The sequence below is a fragment of the Monodelphis domestica genome, chromosome 5 (genome assembly GCF_027887165.1).
Source record: "Monodelphis domestica isolate mMonDom1 chromosome 5, mMonDom1.pri, whole genome shotgun sequence".
Classification (NCBI taxonomy): domain Eukaryota; kingdom Metazoa; phylum Chordata; class Mammalia; order Didelphimorphia; family Didelphidae; genus Monodelphis; species Monodelphis domestica.
The window spans coordinates 321,398,079-321,415,940 of record NC_077231.1 but is presented as its reverse complement, the minus strand read 5'-3'; the positions used below and the strand labels follow the sequence as shown (position 1 = coordinate 321,415,940).

General features: G+C 49.9%; 1 protein-coding gene across 7 annotated transcripts in view; it reads right to left on the bottom strand.

The window, feature by feature from the left end:
• The window catches only part of DGKB (diacylglycerol kinase beta), a 643,039-nt gene that overhangs the window by 338 nt on the left and 624,839 nt on the right, over positions 1 to 17,862 (bottom strand). For all 7 annotated transcript variants that reach the window (XM_056800573.1, XM_056800574.1, XM_056800571.1 and 4 more), the window contains 2 exons: positions 16,229 to 16,349; positions 15,507 to 15,567 (listed from right to left, as the gene is read on the bottom strand). In XM_056800573.1, the coding sequence (XP_056656551.1) occupies positions 15,507 to 15,567; positions 16,229 to 16,349 (182 nt within the window). The remainder of the gene's footprint in view (positions 1 to 15,506; positions 15,568 to 16,228; positions 16,350 to 17,862) is intronic.

Below are 17,862 nucleotides of genomic sequence, written 5' to 3'. Positions count from 1 at the left end.
TATACATGAAGAAAGACTGAGCTCAGATTCACTCGGCTTCTTTTCTGAAACTCTGCGAAGGCTACAGATATTTCATGAGTGGCTGAATGGCCACAAATAGCAACTCCGGAGCCGCTATTATTCCGCCCCCCCCCCCCCCCCCCCCCAGCCGGCCCTGACCTTTCTTAAAGAAGAGCTCCAGAATGCATTAAAACACTCTTGATTACACTGGCTACTTGAAAAAACCATCAAATTAATCGAATTCCCATTTTAGACGTGATGCTCTCCGGAACCACACACACGCCCAGCAGACCCCCGGCAGCACCCGGCGGCTTCCAGGGCCTGCCACGGGAGCCTCGGCCGTCCGGCATTTCGGAGAAGCCACAGCCGAGCAAGATGGCGGGGCAGGAAGGGATGAGGCTGCGAAAGGGCCCCCCAGACCTCGGGGCCGCCCCGAACCGCCGTCCTCCGGGTGTACTTTGCCTAATGGCCCTGGAGGGTGGAGCCAAAAGCAAATGGGGAGAACAGGGCAGAAGCCCGAAGGAGCTTTCTGCTTGGTTAATGAATTGCCAACGTTGAAAAGCCCGCTTTGGCCGGCCGGCTCCCCCTTCTTCGAGGAGACAACCTCCGACTAGATTATGTCGGCAATTTTCTCTAATTCCAGCCTAAATGAGAGAAGACATTTTATGAATCTCGGCGATGCTCCCAGCTAATTGAAAGCAATTATCAGAGTGGCATTTTGTCTGTGGCTTTAAGATACATTGTAAGATAATAAATGATTCTCATTATGTAATAAAAAGGTCACGTCTTGCCTTTGGGCTAGTGACGCCAGAGTTTTTCAAAAGCAATCCGAGACATTTTCTTTAGCGCCGCGGCCGCCCATACAGGAGCCATCCCTTATTAAATATCAGTTGTCACCTGCACACTCCCCACATCACAGATGAGGATCCCTTTCAAAAAGAAACACCGTCTCATTAAAAACGGCAAGAATATATCTCTTAAAGTGCATCGCTGACATTTCCCAGGGAAAATGAATCTCCTTCACTTGTCATTCACTAATAGCGGTGAAACAAAAAGAAGCGTGTCACGTGGACGGGATCATTAAATTCGGCACGAGGAGAAGCGCGGAGGAACACCTGAGAAGGATGTGCCCCTTCCCGAATCTGGGGCCCTTCTAGAAGGGTTCAAAGCCATCGTCCCCTAGTTAAGAGCGGGTGCAGCCTCCGATCTCCTGCCCCCACTGCTCTGAGGCTCAGTTTACCCAGACCTTACTGGTGGGCATGCGCAAAACGGCACCTTCCTCCCACCTCCCTCCTCTGTGGCAGGAGGAAGATTCGTCTATCAGGGGCCAGAGGAGCTCAGGAGAGGCGTGCAGCGATCCCCTCAGACAGGTGCTTTAGCAGCCATTTCTCTTTATTATGATCTACTTCTATGGCAGCCAATAAACATTTATTAAGCATCAAATGCATGTACGTGCAATGTACAGTCTGCCCCAGACGGATGCCATCTGCCCTTCCCACTCGAGATCACCTGGAGAAAAGCGCGATGGAAGGTGCAGCTGGGCTGGAGCTGCTGGATTTTCATCTTTCTCCCCAGTACCTAGCAGAGTGCCTGGTTCGTGTGGCACAGGCTTAGTGACGGAGTGATTGAGAAGCTCTCTCCAGATCCAACCTAGCCGTACAGCTTTGGGGCCTGATGCTGGGGATACAGTCACAGTAAAGAGTCATCTGGACCCTCAAGGAACCTCCAATCGGCTTGTTTCCCGCCCCCCCCCCCCAGGGGAGGGCACGTGGCATCTGTCTTAGACAGTTCAATGCACATGTAGCAGAGTTGATTCAAAAAGCATTCTGTGGATATCTGTAGAACATAACCTCATTGAGGCCAGGAGCTACTTTATTTTTGTCTCTGTGTCTCCAGTGACATAAAATGCTGAATTAAATTCAGTGGAGTAGGGAGAGACTTCAAGGATCATCGAGTCAGATGAATGCTGAAAAAATCCCTCTCTAAGGTACATACACCCAAGTGGCCACCCAACCCCTTCCTGAAGATCGACCACTAGTGGAGGAGATTCACTCTCTCCTAAGGCAGCCCCACTAAATTTGGGACAGTGCTCTCCCCTCTCCCTCCCCTCCCTCCTCCCCCCCCCCTCTCTCTTTCTCTCTCTCTCCCTCCCCCTCTCCCTCTCTCTCTCTCTCCCTCTCTGTCTCTCTCTCCCTCCCTCTCTCTTTCTCTCCCTCTCCCTCCCTCTCTCTCTCCCTCTCCCTCTCTTCCTCTCTCTCCCTCCTTCTCTCTTTCTCTCCCTCCCTCCCTCTCTCTCTCTCCCTCTTTCTTCCTCTCCCTCTCTCTCTTCCTCTCTCTCTCTCTCTCTCTCTCTCTCTCTGTCTCTCTCTCCCTCCCTCTCTCTTTCTCTTCCCCTCCTCTTTCCATAGATATAATGCATAGATATACATACATCTCATTTAAAATGAATAGGTATCAGAGTCAACTAGCATTAAGTACCGACTGTGTGTCAGACACTATGCTAAACATGCAACCGATGGATTTGATAAAGGCATGTAATAAGTATTCGGAGAGTGATGATGGGAAGCACCGGTTATAGGATTTGGTAGACGGAAAGACATAGAGATCACTCTAGTATGATGCTCTCATTTTACTGATGTACAATAGAAGCTAGAGGAGGGCAAAGCATGCTCATGGCCAACAGCCAGCTAGGGGCAGAGCTCGGCATGGTGAGTGTCCCTGGCCTCCCTGGCGAAAGGCTGCCTCTCTCAATGCCAGAAAGCTGAAGGAGAGCCAAGAGCAGATTTTCACTCTCCACAGACCATTTGCATTGCAGCCAAGGACACACAGATGACCCATGCACTCTTCCTAGATAACTTGCGCTATTGATCCCATGGGCAGGGGTGACGGGTTACCAAAGGCTGCTTTTGCGAATCCTGCTACAGAGCATTGGCATGTTAAGTGAAGGCTGCAGCACAGTTTCAGAGGACGGACAATACACATTTTGAGAGGCAGCTTCTCTTGCCTTTGTGGACTAAATGGTAGGTGGTGGTCCTACCCATGTTGCACTCTTTTCTTCTCATATCAGAGTCCACTTTTCTTTGTGCTGGATAGAATTCTGTCATTATTTGGAATCATCTTCTCTGGGACTTACAACTTTTCTAGTACTAGTTCACAATTCTTCCATAGGAAAGGGGTGCTCAGTAACAGTCGTTGAATTAAATTTAGACTCTTGTCCCTGAACACATTCCCTCCTGATTCCTCTGTGAACTGGCTCCATCAAGTGTCCCATTTCTCTCAGACATCTTCGACTTCTTCTTCTCCACTGGCTCATTTCCTTTATTCTATAAATATAGGAATGTCTCTCATTCTAAAACCTGTTAAATCCTTCTTTGATACAACCTACCCACTCATTATTACCAAGATAATTCCAGAATATTCCTTTAGTTGATGAATTCCAATTTATCCTGTACATAACTTGTTTGTACAGAGTTCACGGCATGTTGTCTCCCCCATTAGTCTCCTCAGGAACTTCTCCAGATCAGGGATAGCCTTTTGCACTCCTTTGAATTTTTAAAGCTTAGCACAGGCGTTGGCCCATAAGTAGGGGATTAATAACAATTTACTGATGATGCTCTAACTGACTTTGCATGTCGAAGAGTTTGCTAAGAGTTTTGCCAGCTCATAATTGCAATCACAGAAACTCCCAGCTGGAATTGACCTCAGAATTGATCTGGAGGCCCGCCCTTTCCTAATACAAATTCCTCTCTAAAACATCCTCCCTAGGTGGCCAACTAGCCTTTGTTGGAAGATTTCAACTGAGGAGCAGCACTGGGGAGATGTTGTGTTTATGAGGAAGTCTTTCTTTACATAAAAATAAATCTACCTCCTTCTAGCTTTAGACTATTGTTATTTCTTTTCCTTAGGTTTGGGCAGAAATCAGTTCTTCCCTATGGATGTTTCTCACATACTTAAAGACAGCTATCTTCCTCTATGATGAAGCACTTCCTCTCCCCTCCAGCCTAATGGACCCTGATGTGATCATCTTTTGTCTTCCAAAATAATGCTTACCTGGGATGGGCAGCTGACTTTGGAGATGAAAGCAGGAGGGTGTCTCTTAGCTTGGATACATCCTATTTCAAAATCTTTTGTCCTTTCGAGTTTTTGTGTAACAACTTTTGAAATTTGGCATTTTTAAAATCTGGGACACCTTGCATCTTAACCGTTCTGCTCTTAAGATCATGTCTTTTCCAGTACAGACTTGAAACTTGAGAATGATATATCTGGAGATGGTGAATTTGAGTCTCACTTCTCTTGGCATCCTGTGAATTCTATCAATATTTATTTCATCTCTCATTTTGTAATATATCTTAGGGATTATTGCAAGAAATTTCTTTAAATAAATCAGATTATTTTATTTTTCATATTTTGGGAAAATCAAATAATTTTTCATTTTTTGGAGTATATTCTAGATATTTCACTTTTGCCTGCATTCCTTCTAATCTATTGGCATTTGAGTATATTTCTGGGTTGCATTTCTTCCCACGGTATTTGCTATTTTCCATTTTAGTAAGTTAAATGAAAATAATATAATAATATGTATATGATGAACATAGATAGCATTGATACCGTGTTTTAAGATGTGCAAAACCCTTTGCCAATATAATCTCCTAAAATGCCCTGGGCTGTATGTGCTATTATTCTCCCTTTAGAGCTGAGGATCCTGAAGGGCACAAAGGTTGAGTGACTTGGCCAAGAGCTGGTAAGTATCTGAGGCTGGATGTGACTCCATTATCGAGTGACACAGGGAGAAGGAAGCACAATGCTAAGAACACGATACACGTCGGTTCCAACTAGAAAAATGAAGAGCATTGACAGCAACCAAGCCTGTGTGACGTGCCCGGCTGACTTTAAAAGTGAATAGACGGATCTGTTGTATCCGTTATAGACATCGATTCAATCGTTAGTAAAGTGAATAGCTAATAGTTAATCAAGTGAATAGACGGATCTGTTGTATCCGTTATAGACATCGATTCAATCGTTAGTAAAGTGAATAGCTAATAGTTAATCAAGTGAATAGACGGATCTGTTGTATCCGTTATAGACATCGATTTAATCGTTAGTAAAGTGAATAGCTAATAGTTAATCAAGTGAATAGACGGATCTGTTGTATCCGTTATAGACATCGATTTAATCGTTAGTAAAGTGAATAGCTAATAGTTAATCAAGTGAATAGACGGATCTGTTGTATCTGTTAAGAACTCGTGAATCGCAGGCCCCGAGAGTCAGAGGGGCAATCATTTGGAATGACTGTCAATTTGGCTTTCCCTCCCCTTCACATATTTTAGGACTTGGAAGCCTAAATGAAAGGAAACAGTGAGTGGTTCCTCAGCCCACAGTCAGAGCTGCTCTCCCTCTCATCCCTCCGGAGGGCTCCAAGAACCCCGGCACATTTTGCCTTTTTGGTGCCAGGCACCCCATCACGCGCCACCCATACATCGTCCTTGAACACGCTCGAGATTATGAGAAACCTAGAGTTCTTCTTGCTTAAACTACGCTGTATGAGGGGGTGGCCTCTCTCTGTCTCGCTCCCCCTCTCCTGTGGTTGGTCACTTGGGCGAGGCCAATGTCCCAAGCGGCTCCCACGTGCCTCAGCTTTGAAATGATGGGCCAGAAGAGCCGATGACTCCAGGAGCCTTTGAACACTGAATGAAAATGCCCCTGGCTTCATCCCTTCCTGAACAGATCACTTCCCCAATTCTGGCCAGCTCTCTGCTGCTCTGGGAAGGCTCTAGCATTGTCTTCTCAGCTTCCTCCTTAACATCCTTCCAATGGACTCTTCTGCCTTTCTGTTCCGGAGAGTGGAACTTCACCATCACCTCCTTCTCCTCGGCTCCAGCTTTCTGTCCCTTGCAGGCGCTTCCCTGCCAGTAGGCGCAGGTCTAGGCTTTGGGCTTGAACCTTCTTGGGAGCTTTACAGTCAGTAAAAGAGCAGGATTTAAACAAGAAGTACTTTGGTTCATTTCAATTAAATTCAGTTCGCTATTGAAAAGCTTTCATTAATTGCCTATTAAGTGGCAAACACTGAACTAGACTAGTCCTGACTTGTAACACCCAAGATGACTCTCTTCAAAAATTCACGTTACCGAGAATGAGGGCCGACTACAAGCATTCCAGGGTGAGCCTGAGCCTCCCGCGCCGCTAAGCTGAGTGAAGGAGCTTTGGTGTTCCCAAGGCGAGTGCTTGCTGCCCAGAGCTTGCTAGAGCCGAGAGGTGGAAGAGAACGGCTTTTGTCTGAGACTTTGGGATGGAAGGGAGTCCATGAATATCGGATGTCCGTGTAATTACAGTCAAGCACTGAATAATTAAACCCTGAAATGTAAGGGCTAGAGTGGGAGCAGCAAATTTCAAATTAAAATCATGCCACTGGGTCAATGTCTAACAGGTCAAAAGAGATTAATGAGAACCAAAGTAATTAAAATATGGCATCCCTTTTCTGTACAAGGTACTGTGGAGCAGAATCCAATCTGTGACAATCCTGAATTAGAATATGTGCGAACGTTCTCAATTTGGGTAATAGACCAAACTGCTTCGGGGTGGCATGAAGCAAATCCACTTTCCTCACTTAATCTCTTGGTGACTTGAATGAGGACAAACAAATAGGACCGCAGAGGAGGGAACTGGCTGACCCTTTGTGGCTGGGATCGTCAGAGCTCATCCAAGTGTCTTTGTTTTTGTCTCTGGTTTAAGGGACGACCATCCCCAACAACAACTGCAAGAACTTTCGCCTGTGACCCAAAGGTGCGAGGTAAGCCCCCTCGTATCCACTCCTCAGAGCAGTCGCCCCTCTTGGCTTTGGAGGCCCTGGAGCCGTTCTGGTCCCAGGTAGGGAGCAGAGCCATCTGGCTCCCAGCAGAAAGTGCAGCCTAAACTTTGTAAGGCCGGGCCTGCCAAGAAGCTGGGAAATGCAGCGCGAGCTTGCTCAGCTCTGCTTGCCAGTTCCTCTTGGATTCGAGGCCTTCATTCTGGAACTGACATGTCAGTTGCAATTTCCAAGCTGAATGTGAAAGTCTCTGATCCGACATCATCCAAAGAGAAGTTCAAAAGCACTTTTTTCAGTCTTCCAGAAGAAACTTGGGCCGTCCTCTTGCCAGCGGCAGGCACAGAGAGTTCCAGAGGGCACCGTCCCGTAGAACAGAGGTGGCTTTCCAAAGGGCACTGGAGCGCAAGAGAGGAAACCCGCTTTCAAGTCACCGAAAGTCTGAGTCACTCTGGCTGGACCTTAGCGCGCCCTCCAGTAAGCTCTTTCGGGCTGCCTGCAGGCTACGTAGAGTTTCGTACTAATCTTTCATTGTGAGGGGAAAAGCACACTCTACGGAGGCAGGGTACTGGGTTCAAATCCCACTTCGTCCTGTCACGTAGGACCTGTGTCCCCGGGGACGTGCCTTTCTTTCGGAATCTGTTTCCTCATGTGTAAAATGAAGGGGTCGGATGAGATGGCAGGTGATATGCCTTCTGGCTTGAACACTTTCCAACCCTGCAAAAGGATTCACACATTCACTTTAGCATTCTCTTGCCTGTAGCACAGTCGGTGCATTGTGATACATCCAACGCTGGTTTGGCCTGTAAGGCCCCCCCCTACCTGGGACTGGCAACCCCCCTTCTGAGAGCCTCAGCCCAAACTGCGCGATTCTGCGTCGCCGCCGGGGCGCCGGGGGCTCAGGGAGCGGTTTCTACCCAGGGTAACTCCGCTGAGCGGTGCTGGAAGGGCCAAGGAAGGGCCGTGCCGAGGGAGTCTGATTGTAAACATCGCGTGGGGGGGTGATTTTACGCGGAGTTTAAACACTCCTCTAAGTTATGATGGTGCCCAATGCCGTCCAACCTGATCCGTCTGGCACTCATTAGGCTCTGATCATGTTCTCTGGGGTCGCTCCCAAGTCGCGGGATCCGCTTCCCTGCCATCCAGGTGCACTGCAGACCACTACGGTGTCACCATCATTTTTAACAGTGCGGAAATGACAGAACTGCAAAATTACAATAAATGATTAATGGTATTTTTTTCATGTTTTGTACTAATAGGTATCGGGGAGCCTTTAAATTAATAGAGCTGTCAGGCTCTGGCTTGTTCGAGATCCCGCCTTGAACTCGAAGGGAAATTGTCTGTTCCAGACACCTGAAGATGACACTCGGGAATCTTTTACATTTTAATTAGTAGGTGCAATTGTTTGGCTCCCCTGTAACCACTGCAAATTAATTGGAAATTAGTCCCAACTCACTCTTTTCTCAGCTGCCTGAAATCCTGGCGAGATGGGCGCATTCCCCCCCGGCACCCTCGTCTGGGCGCCCAGCGCACACATGCAGCAAATTGCATTGTCAATTATGAACACCACAACGGCTGGGAAATGAGGGGAAATGATGCACAGGTAAGCACAGAGAAGGACGTTCAGAGTAAATGGGGGCTGAACCAAAGAACGCCAGCAAGGGCTCCCCCCAACGTGGCGTTCCTGAAGGCCAGGACTGTGTGCATGGCTGGCGACTCGCCTCTTGGGAAGACTCCTTGACCGGGCCAAAGGTTCCTCCAAGCTTCCGTTGGATTTTGCTCGCTGCCGATTCCCTCTTCCTTCCTCGGCGGCTCTAGAAGAGAAAATGGCTGGGGGGTGCAGGAGCTGCTGGAAATGGGTCTTGGGAGGGTGGAGTTCTCCTTGGAATGAAAGCGCTAAAAGAAACGGGAATGGCTGAATTGCTTCTTGGGAAACAAGTGGCAAAGATCACCATTTAGGGTGACACTTGCCGCACCGGGGCTGTCTCTTAGAGCCTGCGGGTGACACACCGGGAATCCCAGATAGCAACACGGAAGTGATTGGGCTGGGGGGGTCCCAGTCACCTCCACACCCTACTCCGGCCTTGCCATGGATGGCCTTGTGCTCTGACTGCCCCTCTAAAATGGACTTGTTTTAGCAGCCCGAGACTCGAAGAAGAGCACGTTTACCCAGCTAGTCAGGGCTACACTAGCAACGCAGCACGGGTTGTATCGAGGAGACAATATTCTTATCCAGTTTTCCAACCAAGCTTTGTTCTTGAACGCTGGATGGATGAATGTTTAAAGAATGATTTCATGATAGTTGAAGTGAGAAGTGAATCAGCTCAACACGGGAGCCTGCGAAGATTCATGACAATGAATGGCCCAGTCTGGGGAAAGGTGAGCCCACAGACATGGCCCTGTCCAGCCCCGTTCTATAAGCCATCCAACAGAAGGTTGATGAGAAGGCCCCAGGCAGCCAAAGGGTCATCATGGAGGAGGGTGACCAGCCGACATCATTTTAGCCCAAGCTTACAGGAGCCGACAAGCTTCTTGTTTTAATAGAGAGAACGAACAGCACCACTCCCAACCTTACTCAAAAAGAAGCTCCGCAGGCTCAGCCCATCCGGACCATCATCGCTCTCCTCCTCCTCCTGTTGTTGGTGTCCTTCTTGCTGCTGTGAGTAGTAATCAGTCAACTCGCATTTATGAAGCATCCGTGTGCCGCGCTCTGCGTGAAGTCCTTGGCGTACGAAGAAAGCGAGAAGACGGTTCTTGCTCCTAAGGAATTTACCGTACAATGGGAGAGAGACCAAGCGAGCAAGCTGGATGTATGAACAAGCGACAACAAAATGGGGCCATGAGGAGTTCAACATGATTGAAATGGGACCGAGACACGAAGCGCCTAATGACTGCTAATGCCGTGAAGACCCAAAACCAAAGCCCCATAACCCTGAGAAGCTCATAGTCTAATGAGGAGAAAAATGCACATAGTCATGATCACGTGGAAATGAGGCTCTAGTAATATGAGCAATCAGGAAAGACTTCCTTTCTGTTGAAGGTGAGATTTTAGTTTGAACTTTAAGAAAGCCAGGACACAAGGACGGGGAGGGAAAGAATTGAAGGTATAGAGGACAGATAAAACGCCAGAAGCTGAGAGATGGCACTGTCTACAGGACCAGCAAGGAATCCAGTGTCACTGGATAGCAGAGTTCATGAGGCACAAAAAAAGTAAAGTGGAAAAAGACTGCAAATGGGGGGGGTATTTATTAAATACCTATTATGTGACAGACATTGTACTAGATGAGGAGGATATTTCCTTTTCTCAAGGAGCTGTGAAGATTAAATTTAACCCTCCACTGATTGTGAAAATGAAATTAATGAACTCTTCCCTGATTGTGAAAATGAAATTGTAACCCCTGCTCATTTTTAGATTTAATCACCAAAGGTGTAAACACCCCATTCACACTTGAATGGGGGAGGTCTCTGACCCATGTGTGAAATATTGGGTGATGAATCAGAATGAAACTGACTGCCCCTGGGCTATCCTAAAGCAAAGCTTCAACTGTGATTGGTAGATGCAAAATTAGGGGAAGGCACAGGAAGTGATGCAAAAGAAAAGTGTCTTTAAAAGGGAGTGACAACTTGCTGAGTGGGGATCCTAATTGGAGTTGAACTTCCGGGGAGAAGCAGTTCTTCATTCTTTGGAATTGAGACTGGAGAAGAATCTGCTGACTGGTCCCAAGACCCTGTTCCTGGTGAGGCTGTTCTTACATCTGTTCCTTTGGACTGACATGGGGTAAGTGAAAAAAAAAAAGCTGACTCCTTCCTGGATTTTTCTGAAGAGACCAGCCTCAGGAGAGACCTATCCTCTTGAAAGAGACGTCGCCAGGTCCTCAGCTACAAGGGCCGCGACCTCTTTGGTTAAGGACTAAATTCCCCTGTCCTGGTTGAGCCAGAGGTCACAGTTAATTACTTCATGCTTAGGCTAGATATCTTACCCTAACCTCTCTCTGATTTTCTTACTTCACTTTTTCTATATTTTGTAAGTAAATGGTAAATAAATCTTTTTGGAATAAATTAAATTTCCGACAACCCTATTTTAAATATAATCCTGTCCAACCTTTTTGTAAAATTAAATAACCCCTTTTTCCCCCTTACAGAGCTTAGCTTCTATTTGGGGGAGATCACATGTACGTGTGTGTGTGTGTGTGTGTGTGTGTGTGTAGAGAGAGAGAGAAAGAGAAAGACAGACAGAAAGAGGAACTTTGAGGAGGAAGGACACTAATGGCTACGAACCAGGAAATGCTTGATGTAAAGCATAGTACAGAGCTCAGTCTTGAAGGAAATAAGGGATTCTTGAAAGCTGAGAAGACAGTCCATTGCCAAAGTGGGGGAATGGCCACTTCAAAAAGGGAATGCCATGTCTTAGAAAACATGAAAAGGGGAGCTTGTCTGGGCCACAGACCCCTAACACGTCTGCAAAGGTGGGTCAGGGCTCTATGTTGTGAAGAGGGAAATTCCAAAGAAGGCATTTACCTGTGATTTGGGGCAGAACTGATAAGAGGTCCCCCGAGTCATGGAGCAGAGATGTGCTAGGGTCAGGCTTTTTTCTAGGAAGATCCTCCTCCTCAGACATGTGGAAGATGGATTGAAAAGGGGCGAGTTCAGAGTCGGGGGGGGGGGGGGGGGCAATTGGGATTCTATTGTAATGGTCCGAATAGTACGAGAGTCCTGCCATTAACAACCAAAACGGCAGGTAAGAGGCAGAGGCGTGAGCGGAGAAAGCATCATTTCCTCTTCGTTGCCTCCTGGGTAAAAGGGTAACTTGGGCCAGCCGATAGGGCAGATCTTACATCTACTATCCAGGTATCTGGCTCTACGTCGGTGACCACGTGCTACAGTGAGCCCAACTCCAGAAGGCTCGCAGCGGAGCAGTCGGGGGAAGTCTGGAGCCACGTCGTGGAGGGACACCAAATGCCCCAGTCAAGCACCCGTACGTTACTGAGCAGGGAGGAGGGAGTCCTGGGCGGCTTCTGAGCAAGGTGGCAGTCGGAAGACTGTGGGCCAGGAGCCAGGCAGCAGGCTGTGTGGACAGTCTGGGGAGGAGGTCGGGGTAAGGTGGTGGCAGGAGCAGAAAGGGGTCCTCGGCGAGGACAGAGCAGAGGAGAGCCAAAGGACGCTGTGTTCCCGGCCTCCCTCGCACGACTGCCAGTAGGTCAAACCTTTCTAATGCATGTCCGCCAGGACTCTGCCAGGGACCACCGACAGACAGCAGTAAATCCAGCTGCCATGAGTGGCCTCTGGCCGGTATAGCACCGGGCGGCTTGCCTCAGGGCCTTTCCAGCACTTCCGTCCAGAGTCCTTGTACAGGCCCCAAAGATCAGGGTGTTTCCTCTGGCCCGCCCCGCTGGCTTTGTGTCTCCCTCATTGTGCCTATCTCTGATCTGGAAGCTTCTTATCAAGGATTCTCTGGGGTCTCCCGGAAATCCTCCTTGTGTCAGCCATTTCATTACAAACACGCCATGATGGAGGGCTGGGTGGGGGAGGGCCGCTCGCCTGTACGGAGAAGGCAGCGGAGCCAGAAACCCGTGTTGGCCCGTCCTGCACCCGTCCTCCTTGGGACGTTGGCCACCAGCTCAGGGGGCTGCCGACGGCCCCCCGAGAGCGTGCGGGGGAGCGCCGCTCCTGAAGGCCCTTCACAAGGACCCCAGGAGGGCCCAGGGCCGCTTTGCTCTGCTTCTCTGGCTGAGAGAATGACAAGGAAGTCTTGCCAGGCCGTCCCCGGGGGTGTTCGTCCAGGCCCTTCATTGCACAGTGAAGCAGGAAGTGCGCTTGGCTGCCTGGGGCGCTCTTAGGGCTTGGGCAAAGCCACTGAAAGGCCCTCCCGCCGGAAGGGAAGGCGCTTTCCATCTCACAAAGGTTTGATGTGGGAAAGCCAAGCAGAGAAGGTGCCGGACCTTCCTCGTGGATCCCTCGTATCCGCTCCATGAATACCGTGTGGGCCAAAGAACCACCAACTCCACATGTATTGATGGAACACCGACTTGGATCAAGTAGGTGAGGCACGAAGTAAGTGGCGGAGTGGAGTCAGGAAGACCTGACTGAATCCTGCTCAGGCACACTTAGGGCTTTCTGCCTCGGTGGTTTCCTCATCTGGAAGATAGGGATAACGGTATCACCTCCCTCCCCAGGCTGGTGTGAAGATCAAAGGAGATATTTCTAAAGTACTTTGAAAAGCTTGAAGGGTTTGTCATTCTCTCTCTCTAGTAATAATTTGAATTCTATTATCATAATTATTATGGTAAAGGTGTGGATGCTACATAAAGCAAAGATACAGATTAGGTAGATTATAGTTGTTGATTCCTACACTGGATTGTGAGAGAGAGGGAGGGAGGGAGGGAAGGAGGGAGGAAGGGAGGGAGGAAGGGAAGGAGGGAGGGAGGGAGGGAGGGAGGGAGGGAGGGAGGGAGGGAGGGAGGGAGGGAAGGAGGGAAGGAGGGAGGAAGGAAGAAAGAGAGGGAGGAAGGAAGGAAGGAAGGGAGGGAGGAAGGAAGGAAGGAAGGGAGGGAGGGAGGGAGGGAAGAAGGAAGGTCCTAGTGCTGAAGCTTTTACCCTGATCAGAAAGAATGAGCTTGTTAACAGTGAAATTTTTTTTCCCCTGAACCATTTGGCGTCTCTATTTAGGGAGTTACCCAGCTAAAATGTACACAGAAACACTTTTACATACATTTAAAGAGAGAAATACGTGGGTGAGCTGCGGGGTAAGTGATGGTTGGTTTCGGAGATAGGAGACACCACCGGGAAAAGTGTGTGACCCTGGAGCTTTTCAAAGGAGAGTATCAACCATGTCTACTCTTTAAAGGGATTACACTTTTAAAGGGTAGAGTCAATGCCACAGATTTTAAGTGACCTGGAAGACATTGCGCTGGTCCAAAGATGTCAAGGACAAGCAATGCCTGTTTCCCTGATGCACATCCCTGTCCTCCTTTCCCCAACCCTCCTGTGACCTGGCCCTCCCTTGGTCCCACCTGAGCAGTAAAGGTTTTGGACTCCTAAGGTGAGGCGGCAGCACCTCGGAGAGCACCTTTGCCAACTTCCTTTGGAATAGCCAACTGACTGAGGAAGGTACAGACACTGGCCTGGAGGATCCACTGAGGCAGGAGCATGGTTTCTGGGTCCAGGACTCTGTGTTCTACCCGGTGCTCTGCCAGTCTAGGATTCCTTCTCTTCTTCTCCCATCCTTTACCACCACCAAGCAGAGACAGACCTCAGGGAGCCAGAGGCCAGCTAGTTCAATGGCCTCATTTTGCAGATTAGGAGGCTCTGGGATCGTGGGTGATTTGTGGGAGATTTCAGAGGTGGGAAGCATCCGGGAGAGGCTCTCCGGCCAGGTCCTTTGACCGCAGAGCCTGGGTTCTTGGCAGAGAAGTCTTTGTGTGCCACGTTTTGGGGATGGCTGAAGAGACCCTCCTTCCCACCCGTCAGCGCTTGGTGCCCCTTGAAGTGAATCTGGGTTTGCTTGTCTATGTTTGGCATTTGCCAATCTGTTCTGCGGTGATTTCCCCCAGAAGAGTGGAAGTCCACAGAGGACAGGGACAGCTTGTTTTTGCCACTATTGCCTGCATTGGGCACAGGCCTGGCAGACAGCAAGGGCGCCATAAGGGCTCCTTAAAGGAATGAGTCAGTGAGTGAGGAGGTAAAACAGAAACACGCCCTAGTTCTGGGCTTAAAGAAATGTCCACGTTCCTACTGGAATGCCATTTTCTGGTCATACAATGATGAAAGAGGAAATGTTTCCCATTTGTGGCATCAGGAAGACCTGGGTTCAAAGTCTGCCTCAGAAAGCAGCTCTGTTTCGGCAACCTTCACCCCTGTGGCCTTGGCTTCCTCCTCTGTAGAATCATGACGTGGGTGTTCAGTGGCCCCTGGGGCCCTTCAAGGGCTGCTCCTGGGATCTCCAAGGTGTGGAGCAAGTCCAGGATCCTCAGGATTCTTTGAAGTCCTACCGGTGGGCAGGATAGGGAAGGGCCCCTGTGGCTCGAGTTCTGGCCCTTCTCAGGGCCTGAGTCTGAAGGCAGCTCTCCTGTCCTCCCCTCTCCTCTTCCCTCCCCTCCCCTCCTTCCTTCCCCTTCCCTGCCCTCCTCTCCTCTCCCCTCCCCTGCTCTCCTCTCCTCTCCCCTCCCCTCTCCAATGGCTGGAGGGCTTCAGGAGGGTCTGCTCTGCTCTGCTCTGCTCTTCCATCCTCCGCAGCCCAGCAGCAAACAGCCCTGCCTGGCGTGGGGCTGCCTGGAGAAGGGCCTCCGGGGCAGACTTTCAGAAATGCGGAGCCACTCAAGTCCCTCCTGGGCCCAGAATGGGGAGAGCCAGCAGCGGGAGAGGCCAGCAAAGCGGCCGCTTCCAGGGAGAAACGCTCTCCGGTCCTCCCAGTGGAGGGATGCGGGACAGGAGCCACTGCTCAGAGGCAGAAGGGGAAGGCCTGGTCCAGGGCTCTGCTCCGAAGCTGGAGCTGGAGCGCAGACCTTGGGCGGGGAGGCGAGGAGGAGCCGCTTCCACACGGGATCTCCCCACCCCAAGATCCCTTCCCTGGGCAGCAGCGTCTCCGGGCCGAACTCGGCGCCTGGCTCTCACCACGAGGCCCCAGAGAGGAGACCTTCGGGAAGCCTCGACTGTGCCAATGGAGAGCCTGAAGGAACCACGTGCGCGCGTGGCTGTGCCCAGTACTCACCGTGCACGGGGTCTGCATCCACGGCTCCCCGTCGATCTGCATCGGCAGGGACTTGCTGGTCCTGAAATGAGGCATTGGGTCAGCCACCCAAGAGTGAGGAACATGCAGTCCCAAAGGGTCCCCCCGGGGCCCCCAGGGCAGGGCAGGGCAGGCAGGCCAGCGGCGGGGATGTCCCAGGACTGACTGGCCAATCCCTGAGAAGCTTCCAGGCTTCCCAACGCCCAGAGTGTGACCTCCAGGCATCACTTTGAAACCATCCTGGCTCTCGGGAAACTCCTCAGAACGACTAAACTCCTATTGGAGCTGGAAGGGGCCTCGTGGCCTTTCGTTTTACTGAGGGGGAAACTGAGGCCCAGCCACGCCTCCCCCAAGGCCAACGGACAGTAATGCTGGCGGGCTTTAATCTGGTTGGAGAAGCTGTCTGTGAGCATCGTGTCATTGGCCTGCGCCATGCTGGCGAAGGAGACGCGATGCATCAACAGGTGGGCTCTTCGCCGCTTCCCTGGTGATGCTTTGGGGGGGGCGGGAAATGAAGGGAACCTTCGTGTCTGGGAAGGGTGGGGACAGAAGGCAGCCGCCCGAGCTCTCCCCCCGGTTCACAGTGGATGTCCCTCTCTCAGAGGACCTGCCTTCCGCCCAACCCCTGTTCTGGGTCATTCGGGGCCTTGGACGCGCCAGGTCGTGCTGGAGGGCCTCGGACACTGACACAGAACGACAGTCACCTGATGACCACAGAGGAGCACTGAGCCAGGCGGCGGCCGGCGCTCTTCAGGCCAGTGTAAATCTGTCCCATCTCCATGGCGCCTTCTAGACCCACCACCTCCAGCAGCTGGTCACTCAGATCTGAAACAGAAAAGGCACCCGGTTAGGGCTCAGGGAGGCCTGCTGGGGCCCAGAGCCTCCACTCTGTAGACAGACCCGAAGGCAGGAAGCGTATTCTTTGGCTAAGGGGAAGAAGTGAGGAGGAGGGAGATGCCTTCGTGTCTTCTGATGACTGCCCGCTTTCATCCCGAGTCAGGAGACAAGAAGTAGACCGAGGGGAGATTTTAATATCACTAAACAGTATTAGTCTCCAGACAGTGGTAGGAACGTGTAAGAATTAGAATTGGTTTGACTAAATAATTGAATTGTGGTCGCCGTTTGTAAAAATGATCAACTGCTCCAGTCAAAATGGCTGGAAGCAACTTACCACTGGGTAGAGATATGACATACAGGAAAGAGGTAGGAAAAAAATCGCCTGGCTACAAATACCCTCCATCCTAGACCTCGAATGCAGATCCTACAGTGAGTCTGACCAGAATCCAAAGTCCTAATTAGGAAGCCCAAATTTGAAGAGCCAGAAGATGCTGAACCTGCGGAGAGCCTTCAGCCCACAAGCGGCAAAGACCACCAAGAATCTCACCAGAGCTCACCCTGAAAAGTGTGTCCCACCAAAGCATCAACCGAGAGAGGCTCTCCTTGCTGAAGAACCAAGGAAGCAAAGAGTGTGAATCTTGTCCTGCGTCTTGCTTTTTATAGTCCTTTTTTACACCTCACTTCCTGTCTCTCTCCCAGTTCATAGGAACCAATCACAGCCTCCCAATTTGCCTAGCACTGCCCAAGGGGGGTTCCTTTGGGGAAGTGAACTAGTAAGTGACTTGTGAGCTCTCTTACCTAGTGATTTACCATGTGTTAAGTAGGGGTACTTTAAATTCTTGGTTTGATTAAATTAAAGGTTGCTGATTGATTCCATTAAAACTAAACTGAGAGTCTAATTCTTTCTTCACAAAGGTCTAATGGATGCTGTGATCACTTGGGAGACAGAAGACTTGGGTCCAATTTCTCTATCAACCATTTGCTCAAGAATTGTATGATTACTTTAACCTCAGTGTGCCTCTGTTTCTTCAGCTGTAAAATGGGAGAAACAATGCATGCTTGCGCTGCACCAGGTTGTGGAAAGAAGAGGATGTATGCATATAAAAATATTGTGTAAAAAAAGGTGAGCTCTTAATAGGCATAAATGTTTTATAGCAAATGTTTATATCCCAAACATTAGAATATCTGGCAAGAACTTTTGAGTTTCAATTGTCAACAGAGAGGTCAGCTTTTGTTGGTCAATTCCTAGAGATCATCTGTTCCCACCTCTTCATTTTTAGGTGAATTAACTTAGGCCCAGAGAAGATAAAGGACTCATCCAAGGTCACACAGGGTAGAAAACTGGTGCTAGAATTGCAGTCTCTTCACTCTTCTACAGTTTCCAGCTTCCTACTCTGTAGGTACGATCCTGCTCAGGAAGTGGTAGGTTAAGTCCCATTCCCAGGCTATTGCCAAGGTTCTGCCTTCTTACCAGGGAGCCCCGAGACTCCACAGGAAGAAG